This window comes from Gouania willdenowi, chromosome 9, assembly GCF_900634775.1.
Source record: "Gouania willdenowi chromosome 9, fGouWil2.1, whole genome shotgun sequence".
Taxonomy (NCBI): Eukaryota; Metazoa; Chordata; class Actinopteri; order Blenniiformes; family Gobiesocidae; genus Gouania; species Gouania willdenowi.
Genome location: NC_041052.1, coordinates 21985023 through 22001439, shown reverse-complemented (window position 1 = coordinate 22001439; position 16417 = coordinate 21985023). Strand labels below are relative to the sequence as shown.

The 16417-nt window shown below is 38.9% G+C and overlaps 1 protein-coding gene across 3 annotated transcripts in view; it reads left to right on the top strand.

The window, feature by feature from the left end:
• Nucleotides 1-16417, top strand: part of pdlim2 (PDZ and LIM domain 2 (mystique)) — a 42222-nt gene that overhangs the window by 20668 nt on the left and 5137 nt on the right. For all 3 annotated transcript variants that reach the window (XR_003674804.1, XM_028457649.1, XM_028457648.1), the window contains exons 4-7: nt 713-782; nt 1200-1348; nt 2508-2571; nt 14380-14498. Coding sequence is in view for 2 of the 3 variants with exons in the window: in XM_028457649.1 (XP_028313450.1) it covers nt 713-782; nt 1200-1348; nt 2508-2571; nt 14380-14498 (402 nt within the window). In the remaining variant the exon portion in view is untranslated. The remainder of the gene's footprint in view (nt 1-712; nt 783-1199; nt 1349-2507; nt 2572-14379; nt 14499-16417) is intronic.

Here is a 16417-nt window from a genome sequence, read left to right as displayed (position 1 = left end):
GCAGACTTAGAAATTAATATCCCTCCTTGGAGGAGAGAGATCAATTTTAATCTTACCACTGGTCTCTTGCATGCATCATGTTGAGCTGAGGCCACTTGAGGTGTTTCTGGGTGATTTACCACAGGCATCCAGGTCTTCCTGTGTGCCTCATTACATTGGGCTCAACCTCGGCGCAGCCCGGGGGGCACCATGTGTTTGCCTTGGCATTCATTCTACTCATATTTTCTACTCACAATTTAGTGATGGAACTGTACAGGGTTGGTTTCCTGTTCAAGAAAAGAAAGCACAAATAGGGAAGAGTGGTGCAATTAGAGTTCTTTCACACCAAAGGATTACTCCTGTGCTGTGATCATTAAGATTAATGACTGCATTTTTGTGGATACTTGGCAAGATGTGGACAAAAGGATATCGGAAAATATTTGTTTTGTCACTCCCTTTGATTTCTAATTGAGATTTGTGGCTCCTAAAAAATGTGTGCTCGTTCTTTCAGTATTTCCTTCTCTATTAGTCAACATAAAAACCTGTTTAAAGAAAATCAGACTGTTCCAATACAGTAACTGTTTCCTTATTTATTTACCATAAGCGTTCTCAGTGAGTCTCTTTTGAATGTTTGTGGGTGTGATATTTTCTCATGTGCATAGCTGCATAACCTTGGCTTTTCATATATTGTTGTAGTTAACACATTCTTGTGCTTTTGTTTTTGTCATTGAAGGCCTGAACCTTCCAAATCCAGTCACACCAATGGGCTTAGCACCCCTGAGCAGCTCACCGGACGCTTCCAGGTCAGTACCAAAGCTTCAGTGAGCTACAGTTTAGTTAAATTTTGTTCAAATTTTAATATACATTTGGTTAAAAAAGTATTCTTTTTTTTTTTTTAAGGTTTTTATTTTTAGTGTTGTCTGTGTTTCCTTGCATCACACATTGGTGTTTTCATACCTGCAATTTTTCTGTCATCATGATGGATAATGTGCAAGCCATCAGTAATGCATTAAAATATTTGATACTCCAGGTTTTTGTCTGTTTCTTGAGATCCTTACGAGTCCCCATGCACCTCCTTGAAACACATTGATACTCAATCCAAAAGTCTGAGATAATAGCTTTTACTTGGTGGGGAGCTGCAGTTGTCTACACTGTAAATCAGCTGAGTTTCATGTGGAGACATTGTTTTAACGTGTTTTTCTGTGATGCATGTTTTGTAGGAGGCAGTCTTGGTGAGCCGAGATGAGAACCAAAACTACAGAGATTATAACATCTACAGCCCAGCCTCCGTGTCCCCAGGACGATACTCGCCGATCCCTCCCCACAGCCTACAGAAGGACAGACTGACCCCAAACAACGACAACAAGAGGTAGCTCCTCAAAATGAACTCAATTGACAGGAGCATAAGGCAGTTTTAATAACGATTTCATTAGAAAGATTTCACTCCTGAGTATTGATTTGTGATTTTTTTATCACTACCCCAATTCTGTGTGACAACAAATCTGTAAAGGTTTGGCTGTCTAGTGTGGATTACAAGCATTGAGTTCACCATGATAAGGAGCTTATTTGTTTAAATATCGGGGGAAACAGACATTTTAAAGCTACACATATATTTTTTCAATAAGTCTGCACGTGGACAAAAGGCTGCAGTAAGGGCTCTCTGACTCTAACAGTAGAGTCAATAGATGTGAGAGTAACAGGGAGTGTCGAGCCATGGGGTTATACTGCAGGGACAAAGGATCTGCACAGGATATCACATTCCCCCGTTTGCATTCACACCCACAAAAGGCAGAATGTGGAACGTTCGCCGCATCACTTTTCCCATTGCTCCCGAACAAACCTCATTTAAAAAAAAAAAACAGAAAAGAAAATTCCTACGCATTTGAAAGCATAAGGAATCCTAAACTGATGTTTTAGAAAGCACACCGGACATGGGTTTTTAGGCAATACAACCACATTTACATCTAATAGGATCATAATATAGTTATGTTCAATCACTGAAATATACAGAAAGATGCCTGAGCTCAGACATAATCGTCTGTGTTTGGAATGCACATTATACAGTACATTACCAAAGGTTGAATCACATGAACTACTCACTAATAGAAAGGAGCATTAAGCTTTCATAATGCACCTGAAAGGTGATGTTTTAACACCTCAAAACTTATCGCAGAGAAAGTTGCTAACTAGGTGATTGATAAGCCATTAAAAGTGTCTGATCCATGACTTAAGGAGTAAATGTATTGGTTGTTCATTCCGTAGTTCCTAAGTTTTGATGTCATAAAACACTGATGCACAATGACAAAAGTCATGGTGGGTGGAAAATATGGTTTAGATGTTGGTAGTTTTTATTCTTCACTGTTTTCTACATCAACGAATGTCAGAATAAATGTCTGTCTTAAGTTTCTTACCAAAGGCTTTTCTTTTCTGATGTAATCTTCACGGATGCTGCAACTTTTGAGAATTTCACTTTTTAATTCTACCCAAAAGTTGTGCGTATCCTTAGCTTGTTTGTGGCTGTTTTTCAGCATCCAGCTGCGCTCATGTTCCCCAGATGAGAAGAGTCACAGACTGTCCAGACCACTGTCACAGGTCAGTTGCAGCTTTAATCTTATTTGGCGCTTTTCTATTTCATCTACTACATCTGCATCAGGTTTTTGGCTCATTCAGAAAGGACATCACTCTGGGTTCAGCGCATCTGCTGAAACTTTTTTTTAATTTTAGGCTTGTGTTTGTTTCTGAGTGTTGTGTTACAGTGTTTTATTGTCTGTCTCTGAGGTTTATTTGATGAGCTTTCTGACATGAAGGATCACCGATTGTGTAAATCTTTCCTTGATCTTTTTCTCAAGTTTCAGTGGCTCAGACTGTAAGTGAAACTCTTTTTGTCCTGCTGTGCACTCCTCTGGAGACCATTTATTTTGACTGCTCTGGTCCATCCTGTAAGAATAACACCGTTCAAATCCTAGCCTTCCGTCTTAAATTGTTTCTGGTCGCTGATGCCACAGAAGGTGCCCCTGCAGTGGCTTGTGGACAATGAACTGAACTGAATGTGTGTTTTACAAAGAAGGCAGGATACAGAGGAAGCTTGACAGTTTTATAGCCAGGGAGTGTAGAAACTCGAAAGGTCATTCTTTGAAATGTCAGGCATAAGTCTGACCAACAGTCTGGAGTTTTTTACTCTAAGCCTGTTTTCTATAGCAAAAAATTATATTCTGTCAAATAAACAATAGCTTTAACTCACATTGTCTCAATGGAGACTCATTAGTCATAGCAGGTGGAAGAATGTAGAAAAGGCAAAAAGACATGTATGTTAACCTTTAAAAAGCAGCTGAACGGTGAAGTCTGTTTTTGCAACAAAACCAAAAATGGGATTTGGGTGTCTAATCTGATTTTAGTAAGATAATGAGAGAATATGTTCTGGGAAAGTTCATCATGAGCTATTTCAGCTATGCCTACATGATTGGTCTCATGCATGCATCCCACTGAAGACTGAACATGTGACCACAGGAAACCAAACACACAGGACCTTTAGTAGCACCACAAGGAATTCCAGCCATTCTTTATAACTCTGGACATTACATAAAGTTGGATAAATATGCTGAGGTTTGAACTTTAAAACATCCAAGCATTCCTTTTAAGAAGAGGCAGGCTGAGAAAGTCCAGCTTTAGGATGTTTTTTTAATGTGTTGTTGGTTTTTTAAATACCAAGTGTGTTCAGATGCACTGTTGTAAACTCACTTGAAGCAGAGTTCTTTCTTCGACTCATGTCACAGTAGTTCTATACACTAGCCACTCTGCAAGAAACAAGCCAAGGTTATTCACTCAGGTTGAGCAGGCTAAAGCTTTAACATGTTTGTAAATTTCTTCGTAGTAATTACTGCAAAGTTTGATGGCCATAACCCTGTGAATATGTGCAGTAGCTTAGCACTGTGCTCTGTGTGTTCCACTATAAAAATGCTGTTGGAGCACCACACTGTCTTTTTCTTAGCTGGAATCATTCAAAGAATGGGGAAGCATTTTTAACATGTTCAGAAGTTCAGTTTGTAAAGTTATAAAATGAGTATTTGATCCAGTTGGCTGCCAAGAGGAATAATCACTCAACTTTTAGTACAGATACTTATCAGCTCACAGACTCACTCATCCCCCCTGTGAACATCACATATCACAGTGGAGCCCGACAGGAGCGTGATGCATTAGCTCCACCTGGGCAGCTTACACCTGAGGCTGAAGATGGAGATTTACAGTGAGGGAAAGGGAAACCTGGGTAATAGATATTTTGTCATGCAAAAGCATCTTTAAATCTATTGAAGAAATTATTATTGAAAAAACAAGAAATTCTGAAACTTACTTCTTTTTTAAACTTCTTTGTTGCAGAAAGGTCATCTACAGTTAACAATATCTGAATGATTTATAGAGTAAAAAATACAATACAGAAACTAAAGCTAAAACTCTGTCTCCTGAAAATGTGAAAGGAAATGACTTATTATGTGGTGGTTGAAGTCATCCTGTCACACATGCACTTTGCATTTTACGGTATTGCCTTTACGGATTCAACCCAGAAACATTAAATTCGGCTCCATCCTGCACATGAAGCCACGCATTGGAGAAAAACCCACTGATGAGTAATGGAATGAAATTTGGCAAACAATTGTGGAGCAATACTGGAAGCTGGCCTAACCAGAAACCTATAAGGATCTGTGTTGTGGCTATAAACTCAATCAGTGAGCACTCAAAGTTTCTTTCAGGAAGGTTTTGAATGTTTGTGGTATTCATGGAGTTCCCTCTTCTTCCCTTCCCAGTTTCCTCAGAAAAGCTCTTTTTCTTTTTTGTTTCAATCGCCATGCTCTTTATATTTTCTGTCAGCCTTTTAGGTGTGTTTCCAAATTTTATTCTGCATCATTGAATTACATGAGCTGAGTGAAGGAAATCTGTGGCTTTGGGAAGAGCACTTGTTCCAATGTGTGTCAACCTTAGTTGTGATCAGCCTTTTGGTACAGGGCTGTGAGTCCTTTCAGATCGCTCAGTGTGAAAATGGATTGAAAGACGCCTGCCTTTGGAGCTTTGGGATGTTGTGTGAGCAGAATAATGCACAAAGAGCACTGAGTGGTGGAACCTTAATGACAAGAGCCTCTGTCCAATTGGTCAGGTGCAGAGTGCTGCTGTATCAGGTGATCAGTCTCAATGAAAGACCCCTAAAAGGCTTTTTCACCTCTGTTTTAGATCCCAGTGCAGGAAAGAGGATGCGCAACAGGATCCCCCTTTTTCCAGGGTGTTGGATGTCCTGTGAAAAGCTTGTATACAATAGTAGCTGTGATGGCAGGAGCTGTGGAAGGAGGGAATTGCTTTTCCCTCCACTAACAGAGCCTGTTGTATGATGGGCGCTGGAACAGAGAATGGGGATGGGGTGACGGTGGAACAGAGTGAACAACACTAAGTTAACTGTACTGGAGCCCTTGCACTGCTTACAATAATGTAGCGTTAAGCTTTTTAGCATTTTGGGCAAGTTGGGGCCAAACTGTCAAAGGCTCCTAAATAAACAAATGTTTTTTTTTTTTGTTTTTTGTGTCCATTTCAATTGCTGATTTTGAAGATTTATAGCACTTAAAGAGTAATTAATCCCCAAGGTTTTGGCTGGCGTGCGTTGTGGCTGGAAATTAATTGATTATGGGTGGGGCCCCTGAACCAGTTATAACACACGGTCTATACTAAAAATTTTCCAAAGAACAAATTATGCTATGCTAACTACGTACTCAATACTTAATATACTTCTCTATTCACAATTCTCTCAATCTCACCACAGATTACAGTTGACAAGTGCTCCTAATTTTTATAGGAGGGGTGGAGCCAACAGTGCTGGTTTGTGATGTAAAAAGCCTCCAAAATGTCACATACCGCTATTCTTAGTCAATAGCAAAATTAACTTGTAATAGCAGGGTAAGATTTGTAACTAAGATTCTAGCGTCCCAACAATGGGGGAAGGACCAACGCAAATTGGCATGAAAAATCCACCAAACACAAGCCCCACAAATAATATACTTCTTTCAAATAAGTGTTAAGGGATGCAAAGTAACAGTAAATATGCAATGTGTTCACTTGCATATGAACTGTAAGTATGTTAAATAAATAAAAATGTGCTTCATGTTTTTTTTTTTTTTAAATTTAGGCTCTGTTATGATGTAAGAATTAGAACTAGTGCTATATAGAGTTTTTTTATTTTGGTTATATAGAAAATGTATATATTATGTTTTATAGCTTATTTTGTACTAAAATACTTATTTTAGGAGTCGCTGCTTGTAGGTCTCAGAACAGATTGTAAAGCTCACTTACTGTTGATGGATTTCTGAGTGTCTTAACCCAGACCTGCCCCTAAACAAGCCACACTACGCATGCTGTCCCGTACAGGAGAAAAAGCCAAAAGTGGCATATGTTGTGCAGCTGTTTGTTACTAAATGTGTCTGTGGCATTTTGCATCTGCAAATTTAACAGACTTCATTTGAAATAAAAAAAAATTATATTGTCATTTTGAGGAAAAATATCGAGATATGAGTTTTGGTCCATATCGCCCAGCCCTAGTAGGAATGTTCACAGCATTTCAATGTCAACAAAGGTCGGCCTACCAGATTCTAATCACCTAATTGTATTCAGTAAGTGGTTGACAAGTGGGTATTATATATTTATTGTACACCTGTCTTAAAATATAAGGGATACTTGAGCTTGATTGGGGTGGTGGGACTGCTCGTAGCGGGCGCCAGAGAATTTCTCATATTTTCAAATCCAAAACTTGACGGGTATAGAGGGCAGTCACTCTTGACATTTTATAACATTTCAATTTGGCATATGTCCTTGCAAAAATGTCAGAATTGGACAATAATCAATCAACAGTACTACTTCAAACCCAACTACATTTGCATTCAGCAGACAACGCTGGGTTTGGGGTTCAGTTACTCTTTAATGATTGCTTAAGTCTTTTTTATTTTTATTTTTTTTACACAACCAACCTACAGTAATGTATGTAGTTGGTTTCAGTTCCTCTTTGTTACTGTTAGGTTTAAGGTCATTTCCTGCAATCAGATATGTTAAAGCCTTAGGCCTTATCGATCAATAATAAAAAATAAAAAAAGATGTAAAAGGTTGAAATTTAGTTTTTAACTGTTTGCTCAACATCCAAAGCCAGAGCTTCTGATATTTCTTTAAGGGACTGTTTTCGATTGTTTTGACTACTGTGACAGCTCAGGGCGTCCGGTATTATAATCACGAGGTGACCGCACTTGGATCCCTGTCACACGAGCAGGTCCAAACCCAAACCTTTTTCATGAGATGCAACCCGTCAGTCGACCATTAGAACCAGTCTCCACGTCTGGGTTTGTAGTTTCTGTATTCTGAGGTTTCTGAGGGTTGCTTTTAGTGGGCAGCTTCATCCTCTGATGAGATGAGGTTTCTGTATAAATAGCTCCTTTGGTGTAGGATGGGCAGCTACAACAAGGCAAGACAGAGTTTTAGGATAGCAATGACAAAAGATTTACTATATGTATGCTAAATGGAGTAGAGTGAACCTGGCTTTATGACATGCATGTTGGCTCTGGGTTCAGAACAGGCAAGTGTTCAACATCATCTTCAGGGCTATTGTTAAGCTTTAAGTAAGCCAGCCTGGAGATCAGTGAAATGTACAAAGCTGTGGCCTGAGCAATGCTTTGGTGTCCCAGAGTTTATATTGGATTATTTGATTTGATTGTGAAATCCACTCATGTTTACAGTAGATATCTTTGCATATAGATAGTCATGCTGTAAAGTTGAAGATGCTGGCCCAGAATGAAGCTTGTGCTTCAAGGCTGATATAAGGGGGCCTATTGTTTGGCTTGGTAAATCAATGCTTTATTCAGACGAGCCGATGTCCCAGGAGCAGTGCTGGTATTAGCCACAGGGGAGGGATGTTTTCTTCTGGGTCTCTGCACAGTGAGCTCTGTGATGGGATGATGTAAGGCCTTTTCACCTGAACCCGAGTTCAGGGTCCATTGTGGTCACTCCACAGGCAGCGTGCTTCTCCTCATCCCCACTGATGGATCAGCATGCCTGTTTTTTTTTCCTCTAGACTGGAAAAGCAAACTGGGGCACTTTTGATTCCATAGGCTTTGCTGACTTCTAGGCATACACTCTGCAATGGTTGGTTCTGCACAATTTATGGGTAATGTTGCCCGTAAGAGATGGTCTTTTTACTGGTTGGTGTTTAGGAAGGTGGTAGAGTGATATGTCAACATTTCTGCAAGGTTGTTGTTAAGGGATTGATGTGTATATACCTGCCCCTCGGTGGGCTTGTGCCAACAAAAATACACACACACAATTCAGCAGTTTTACACAAGGTGATGCCTACTTTTTAGGTTATAGTTGCTAAGTTGCAGTGTTATAAATATTTCTCTGCAGGCTAAATGTCATACAGCAAACATTGGAGAATAATTCTGCTACACTTCAACTCTGTAAGTCAAACCTGTGATGTCTTGAATTTTTTTTTTTTTTAGTCGATCCTAATTTCTCTATAATAATTGAGGCAGAGTGATATCAAGATATTTTTACAAGTTTATTGCAGGACGTAGCTACAACTGTCTGTGAAATTTTGTTGTTAAAATTCCTTTCTCGGGTGCTCCTTGCTCTTTGGAGCATTGGGAAATTATCCAAAGAGTGAATCTTAATTTTTTCTTTTAAGATATATATATATACAGTATAATTAAAAGTGTCCTCTCCTTTACTTTTAATATATGAAACTTAATACAGTCAATCTTGAACTGATAGTAAAAAATCAAATAGACAATACATCATTTAGCAGTTTGAAAATGTGTGTTTTGTATCAAGTAGAGCTGCAACTAATGATTATTTTTGTAGTTGACTAATCTATCATTTATTTTTTGTTTTGAAGCACATATTTTTGAATTGCTATTTTAACTCATCTGCTTAAATCCTCACACTTATGAAAGGTACGCTGTTCTACTCTCACAGCATGTTTTACAGAATTAAATAAATAAAACAAATGACTGGACAAAATAATGCATTTATAATAGTTGTATTTTCAACATGAAAAATCGTGTTCACGATAAAAAATAAACACTAAAAAATACAAAGTGTATGTTAGTACTTTAGCCTTTTGGGGAGTGCATGAACTTCTCCTCATGACAAACTCATCCAAACACCTTTGCTTCGGAGCACTATTTAAAAAAAATATGTATATTAGTTCACAATTTAAAGATTATATATGTTGTTTATCACAAAATACTTATTACAAATTATCAGATTACCTACAAGTTAAGCAAAATCCAATCATTTATTAATATTATATAAAGTTACACAATATATAGTAGATGTAAGCATTTTACTGTTCATAATTAACACTAGTATAAGCAGAGAACATGTACTTCTGGACATGAAGAACACATGGCTGCGGATTGCTTGTTCGTGCATCACTGTTGTGCTTTCCATGGAAAGCCAGTTGTACCTCACATAGTTTACATCTAACTTGTTTCACTGTTTTATCTTCTCTGAAATGTTCCCACACTTTAGAACCTTTAGGTCGAAGCTTTCGGCTTCTTCAACAGTTTGGTCCATTCGTCCTTGCTTGTATTTTCCAATTTTTCACATTTAAATGGTCAGGTGGGAGTGGTACTGCCCCATGCAGTTCATGTAAGGACCTGCACAAGGAAGTGGACGCGCGCCGGTTTTTATCCTTTGTTTACAAGATTAAACGAGGCGTCGACGCTATAAAACACTAAGACATTATAGCGTTGACGAATTTTTGTAGTCGATGTTATTGATTATGTCGACTAATTGTTGCAGCCTTAGTATCAAGTTGATACATGCTTCTATGTGTCTGAGAGTAGAAGTGGGTCACTAATTGTGTTAATTTTGTTGACCACATTTTTTAAGTGACAATAACGAGACTGACTAATTTAAAAAAATACAGAATACATACATCAAATGATATTGATATTTCCGTTAACTATTAAAAACAAAACTAATCAAGAATCAAATCACAATGTGGTCTTGCGTATTCAACACAATTAACACTATCCCATATCTGGTTGATAAATGGTATTTGAACAATAGTGTACTAAAATTTTAATGCCATTTAGTTGACTACAATTAGACTATAACTGAAATAGTCCTGATGACTAAATTTAGACTAAAACTAACTTAGCTTAGTCAAAGGACTGACTAAAACTAAATTAACACTGGTCATTAATGTGACAGTGTTCAATGCAAACAGGACAAATTCTTACAATTTCTGAAAAAAGGTATGACGTTTCTACTCTAGAGTCTATTTTAATGTTCACCGAACAGAAAATGTAAAAGGAATTTAAAAATGGTATTCATTTATTTATTGCTGTTTATTCATTATCATTCATGTGGAGACATGATAACCACCACTGCACATAGTTGAACATATCGTTAACAAATCATGACACAGTTACTTTTGAAACTCACATGCTGCTGCTCAGTGGTGGCACAAAAATAAAGTACCTTAGAGAATTTTCCTGGATGTTCATCATCTCAAATTCAGATCAGTTTTTAGTAAAGCAGAGAGTGGTCATCCTGTTGATTTCATCAGTCTGCTTCTCCTCTCGTCGCTAATGTTAGACATATAGTTTGTATTGCTGAACAGTCAAATGGTGTGTGTGGCCGTAGGGAGTGGATAAACAGTAAAGATCGTATTAGTGGTGCAGATCTAGAAATCTGTCACTTTATTCCATGTTATTGAAAGTTGCTCTGTGTAGGCCGGTTCTTAGAAATTATATGTAGAGCATTATGAAGGATTTGAAGGACTTTTGACTTCTAAAGCCTACCACCTTTGTTTGTGTGCCATCACAGTTTTGAAAAAGATAGTTTTGCACCAGACGAGTAAAGGACTTCAGTACGGTTCATTACATGCAACCAAAAATGAGTGAGCAGCCTGGGTCAGAGCTGTAGCCACTTTACCCATCATCCCGTTTCGTCTGAGTCATATCGTTTAGATGGCCAGTGTAGTCTAAGACCTCAGGCCTCTCATAAAACAGCACCAGTGGACTTTGAGGCAAATAAAAGGGGAATGAATGTTAATGATGAGCTTTGACATAAAGTAGTACCCTGTGTTCCTTTACAATTTTGCTTTTTTGTTACAGTATGTGGATGACCATAAAGCACTGCTCAGAAATGATTACAAGGCAGAGCCAATCAGTGGTGATGGCTAACGAGTAGGTTGCTGAGGACCTCCACCAGCGCTCTGCATCAAGGAATACACAGAACATAACTGCACTAAATTATGGCCCAGGACGTCTCATGGTGTCCCCTTCACCTCATTGTTGCACGTTAGTCATGTCTGTGGTGGAGAAGGTCCATAAGCAGTGGCAGCACTCTTACATCAGTGTCATTTTTCCAAAAATATAAACTTCTCTTGATGATGGCCCATTTTGTTGCCTGCTGATTCTCTGTAATCAAAGGTGTTGGCAGGTAATGATGAGGCAGAGTGGCATGGTTGAAGTTACGCTGGAAGAGTCAACAGTTGTTGTTTTTTTTTCATTGTTATAGATCATTGCTTTTCTTAGTTTACCTACTACGACAACTTCATCAGTTTTTGTCATCTCATTTATCAATTTTCTTATCTTATGCTCGGCTTTTTCTCAAGCATCGGGTTTCTGCTTTTTACCGATGATGCAAAAGAAAACTGTTCAGCAGAAGACAAACCAAATTCTATTTGGCACTTTAGAGTTCAACACGTGCCGTCAGTCAGTTACATACTTTTACTGTAACATCTCTGAGTTGAGTGCAAGTTGCTCTAATACACTGGTTCCCAAACTTTTTCGGTTGCATCCCCTTTGAAGAATGAAACATTTTTATTACAACAATTTCAACAAAATGGGTAAACCTTTCCTCACACTGATGCTTCTTATTGGATGTTTATGAAGTTGCTAAATGAGTTTGAGGACATGTTTGTAATGAAGTGGCTGAGTGTACTGTGTTCTAACATTGTACATTTATTATATATAACTAATGAGCCACTGAAGTTCACAACTTGGCAGAGTTTCTTTAATGTTCAGGAGAATAAAATACATTTAATGTTGAATACCGTTGCTGACACGCACATTATGTTAGGTCGAGCCTCTCCTTAGCATGCTAGGTTTACTTCCTGTCAACCCACTGTTCAAATATCAAACAAACCTCACACATCTTTGGAAAACATAGATTAATACTTAAATTGCTGAACCCAATATAATTTAATAGTCCACAGTAAAGGAATACACCATGCACAACCTATTATCTCAATACAGGTAATTCTCAGTTAGGTTTGCATTTTGAAATGTATGAAAAGCCCCCCTAACAACAGGAAAGTCCAGACTAAATATCACTTGCTGCCAGCTCTTGTTTGTTGAGGAGAATATAATAACTGGTGTACAAGAATAGTGTTTAGTAGGAAAACATCCAAAGTCTGATTTTATGGCGTCATGTGTTGAAGGTGCAAATTTGGTCCCGAGTTAAAGTGAGTGGTTATGCTGAATGTGCACTTACCTAAGTGACCAAATAGCAACTTGTTCTTATGATAATGTTTAATTTCAAATTCCTGATTACAGTTTGGTGTGGCTTTAATCAGCACTTCCTAATCTCCCCAGCCACAGGAACCACACAAAAAATGGCTGATACATGTTCTCAGTGGCAAAATGAAATGACCTTCCCTTTATGGCTGCATGAGAACTGTGGGGGTTCCCATCCTTGCAACTTCTTGGACCAATATTGTGATTCGATTTGCAATTTTTATATTTGATACATTTAAATGCATAAACTGCTAAAATGTTGAGTGAAGGAAGTTTTATTACTTGTAGACTGTTAAACAACATATTCTTGCTCAAATTGCCCCACATTAGAACAAAACACATTAATTTACTTGAAAAAATATTTAGTTTTATGTGGACAGCGCCCTCTTCTGGAAGAATCACAGAGCGGCTGTCTAAACACTTTGGGATCTGCCTTATACTCAGACCTTTTATCTGTTCCAGCTGAACCGGAGATTGCAAGGCTCCACCATTCTGATTGGTGAACAATCAAACACCAGAGACAGAAGAAAAAAACCTCAGCCTCTTGAGGTTACATTATTGCAGTAGTCAAAACCTAGAATTTGATTCAATATCGATAAATCGTGCAGGCCAAGTGGGAATGTTGGTTGAAGGCCAGCAGTGCCATGGTGACTCCAGTGGCTACCGGACACTGAATGCTACAAATGGTGATGTGCTAGCTGCTTTGTGCTTTTTTTTCGAAGTTTGTACATTTTAGGGCTCAATCAGCTCTTATGTGAAAAACTGTGGAGGATTAGAGTTTGTAAAATCAGCAAATAAAGTATTCTTTGACCTTCTGTGAGCATGAGAATGCATGTCGGAGAGCATTCCTGAACATTCATGTCAACATATTGTGTGGCTTCAGTGGATCTTCCACTAAGAGCCTTTGAATCACGCTGGTCCTTCAGGTATGTGCTCTTTAGATTGGTTCACAGCAGGAGAGGACACAGAAATCTGTTTTCTACAGGGATGTGATCTTATTAGCCTTGAATTATTGTGCTGGTTTTATCCTGTGTGGAATTGCAGGGCGAAGTGCAGGTGATGGATTCTTTTAGAGGCTTCCTGGCATGCAGCACTAATCTGCCCTCTCATACTAAAAAAAGATTGATAGAGAAAGTCCTCAATGTAGAGAAGACATTATTTAGATTCTGAATTGGCAGCAGTTGCTGGCAAAGAACATAGAAACATTTCACTCCTGTGTCAGTTGTGCACACAAACTTCAGTTAGTGTCATGCTTTGATTTGTGTGTGTCACTGATAACAGTCACTTACACTGGGTTCCCTGATGATGAAGTAACAGCTTGCAGTCTCTAGCACCTCTAAACGTGCTGTTATTTATGCACTACAGTGCAGGCCTGCTTCATTCTGCATCCCAGCACTACAGGCAAACTGGTTTGCAAGCATTGCTTATCATTCGGGGTTGTTGACTGAGTCTAGGGTTTACAGCAGGTATGTTGTAAAAATTACACTTTCCAATGGTTCTTTTGACACCAATGAAGTTAGAGTTGCCACAAACCTTGACTTTGATGCCAATAAAATAATAATTATATGGGTTCAGAAGGCATGCAGCGCCCTCTTTTGTTCAAAAAAGGTTTTCCCTCTACTTTCCTTACTCTACTTCTATAGTAAGTGTTCACTGAATGGGTTTGTTATGGTTTCTCTCATGAAATGATAAGCACTGTTCTGTAATGTTAGAAAAAAATAATTAAATACCTGAAAATTAAAGACTTCAACCTCATTTTAACACGTTTTACTTCATGGCTGTAGATTGTCTTTAACTGCTGCAGAGTGCATACAGTTGAATCTCATTCACTCTTTGTTGTGTTCCTCCACAGGAGTTTTCCCCTTTAGATTACAGACATAACTCTGTGTCCAGTAGAACTCCAACCCCACCTGGAGGCTCCTCACCTCATAGTCCCATCGATCGGGACATTCCTCTGTCGCCTAGACGCAGGTAAACGGTATTTCTGCTTTAATTCATCTAAGGTGAAAGCTTTACAGACAGATTTGTGAGACTGTACCTTTTTATCTTGTCGTATCTCATTGACAACTTGCAATCAGTGAATTGGCCTGGTGTTGATTTCATGATTTATTCTGTATTATTATGAATGTGTGCCTCCATGTGCAGTAGTACAAGATGTAAAATTCTGTTCCATTGTCAGCCGCTTGTCTGGGTTGATGGTATAAGTTCCTCAGCAGAGAAGGCCAGACCGGGATCCCAAGGCGTTCCCAGGCCTGCTGAGATCCATCCAATATGTCCTATAGTATAGGGCAACCTCCGGGTCTCCTCCGAGATGGACATGCCTATCACTCCCCCAGGGAGGTGTCCAGGAGGCATCCATTGGTAGATGCCCAAACTACCTTAGCTGACTACTTTCGCAGCGGCTCTATTCAGTCTCCCCAAGATGACCAAGTTCCTTACTCAGTCTATAAGGCAGAGCCCAGCTACCCTGTGGACAAACTCATTTCAGATGCTTGCACTCCTGATCTTGTTCTTTTGCTCATTACTTAAAGCTTATGACCATAGGGGAGGGTTGGAACGTAGGTTGACAGGTAAATAGATACTTTGCCTTCTGGCTTAGCTCTCTCCGATACACCGGTCGATATCCGCTCGATCCTTCCCTCACAGATCCTGAGATTAGGGCAAGATTGACCTGGAGTTAGCAATCCACTCTTTTCTGACTGAGAACCATGGAGGTGCTCTTCATCCGAGCTGCTCTATCCTCTGATTGTTGTTTGATGGGGCATATAGGACAACATCATCTGCAAACAGCTGACTCCCAAACTCGACTCCAACTACTACCTGGATGTTTGTGTCTCCCTTTGAAACAATCTGTTATTAGGAGTAATTAATTTTCTATTCTAAATGTTTTTCTATTCTAGATGTCTCAGTTTGATTACAAACAGATTCTCGATAATTAACAATTTGATAATTAACAAATCATTTTCAATTATTACTGATTAGTGATCTTCCATTTAACATGAGTCAGCTGTTGGATTATTTAACTTTTGAGTAACACCTCACTGGACCTTTAACACTGTAGTGAAATTGAAATTTCCAAATTAGGAGAACTTGGTGTGTATTAAAACTTAAAACATATAAATAATCAATCTTTGCAAATTTAAGAATGGATTCATAATCTTCTGATCAAGTTTTTTTTTCACCACCCCTATCAGTTCTGAGAGTGTTTTATCTGACTGTGTGTCTCCAACTGGCTGTGAAACTTACACCATTTATTGTCAGCTTGTGAATAGTGGGATAGTGAGCTCAGAAGAGTTCCTGGTGCATTTTGTTTTTGGTGAGTAAAATTAATGCTTGCTGCACTCCGTCTATCAACACTGCTGTAATGTTCCCACTTGGCCCTATCTGATGAGGTGACAGAGCTATAGTTTGACTCATTATTGATGAGCAGGTGCTGCCCCGTGAACAGGGAGGAATGTTTTTTTACCCCAGCAGAAATAAACATTTCTCTTAGTTTTTCCCATAATCTTTAGTTTAGTGTCTCTGCGCCTGTGTTTGCACACTGTTGGACAGTTGACTTTGGCTCCAGTTTCGCCCCGGGTGACCAGAGTTAGTGATGTGACGTGTCAGCAGATGTAGTCATACCCTGTAGACTGTAAAAAAAAAAAAAAAAAAACCAGATATCTGTTCTCCCCCTGATTGGCCCCAGTCTGAGTCTCAGTCTACATTGCAACCCTCTCCCTGCTTCTCTACAGCCAATCACAGTTTCACTAATGGCCGTGCACCCTCCCCTTTAGATTATGTGGCCAATGAGTTTTAGCTCTTAGACACACCTTTCAGTTAGACTCTTGTTTTCCATACTGTCTGGTTTAGATAGAAACCTACATTCTCCTTCTGCATGCTCTGAGTTT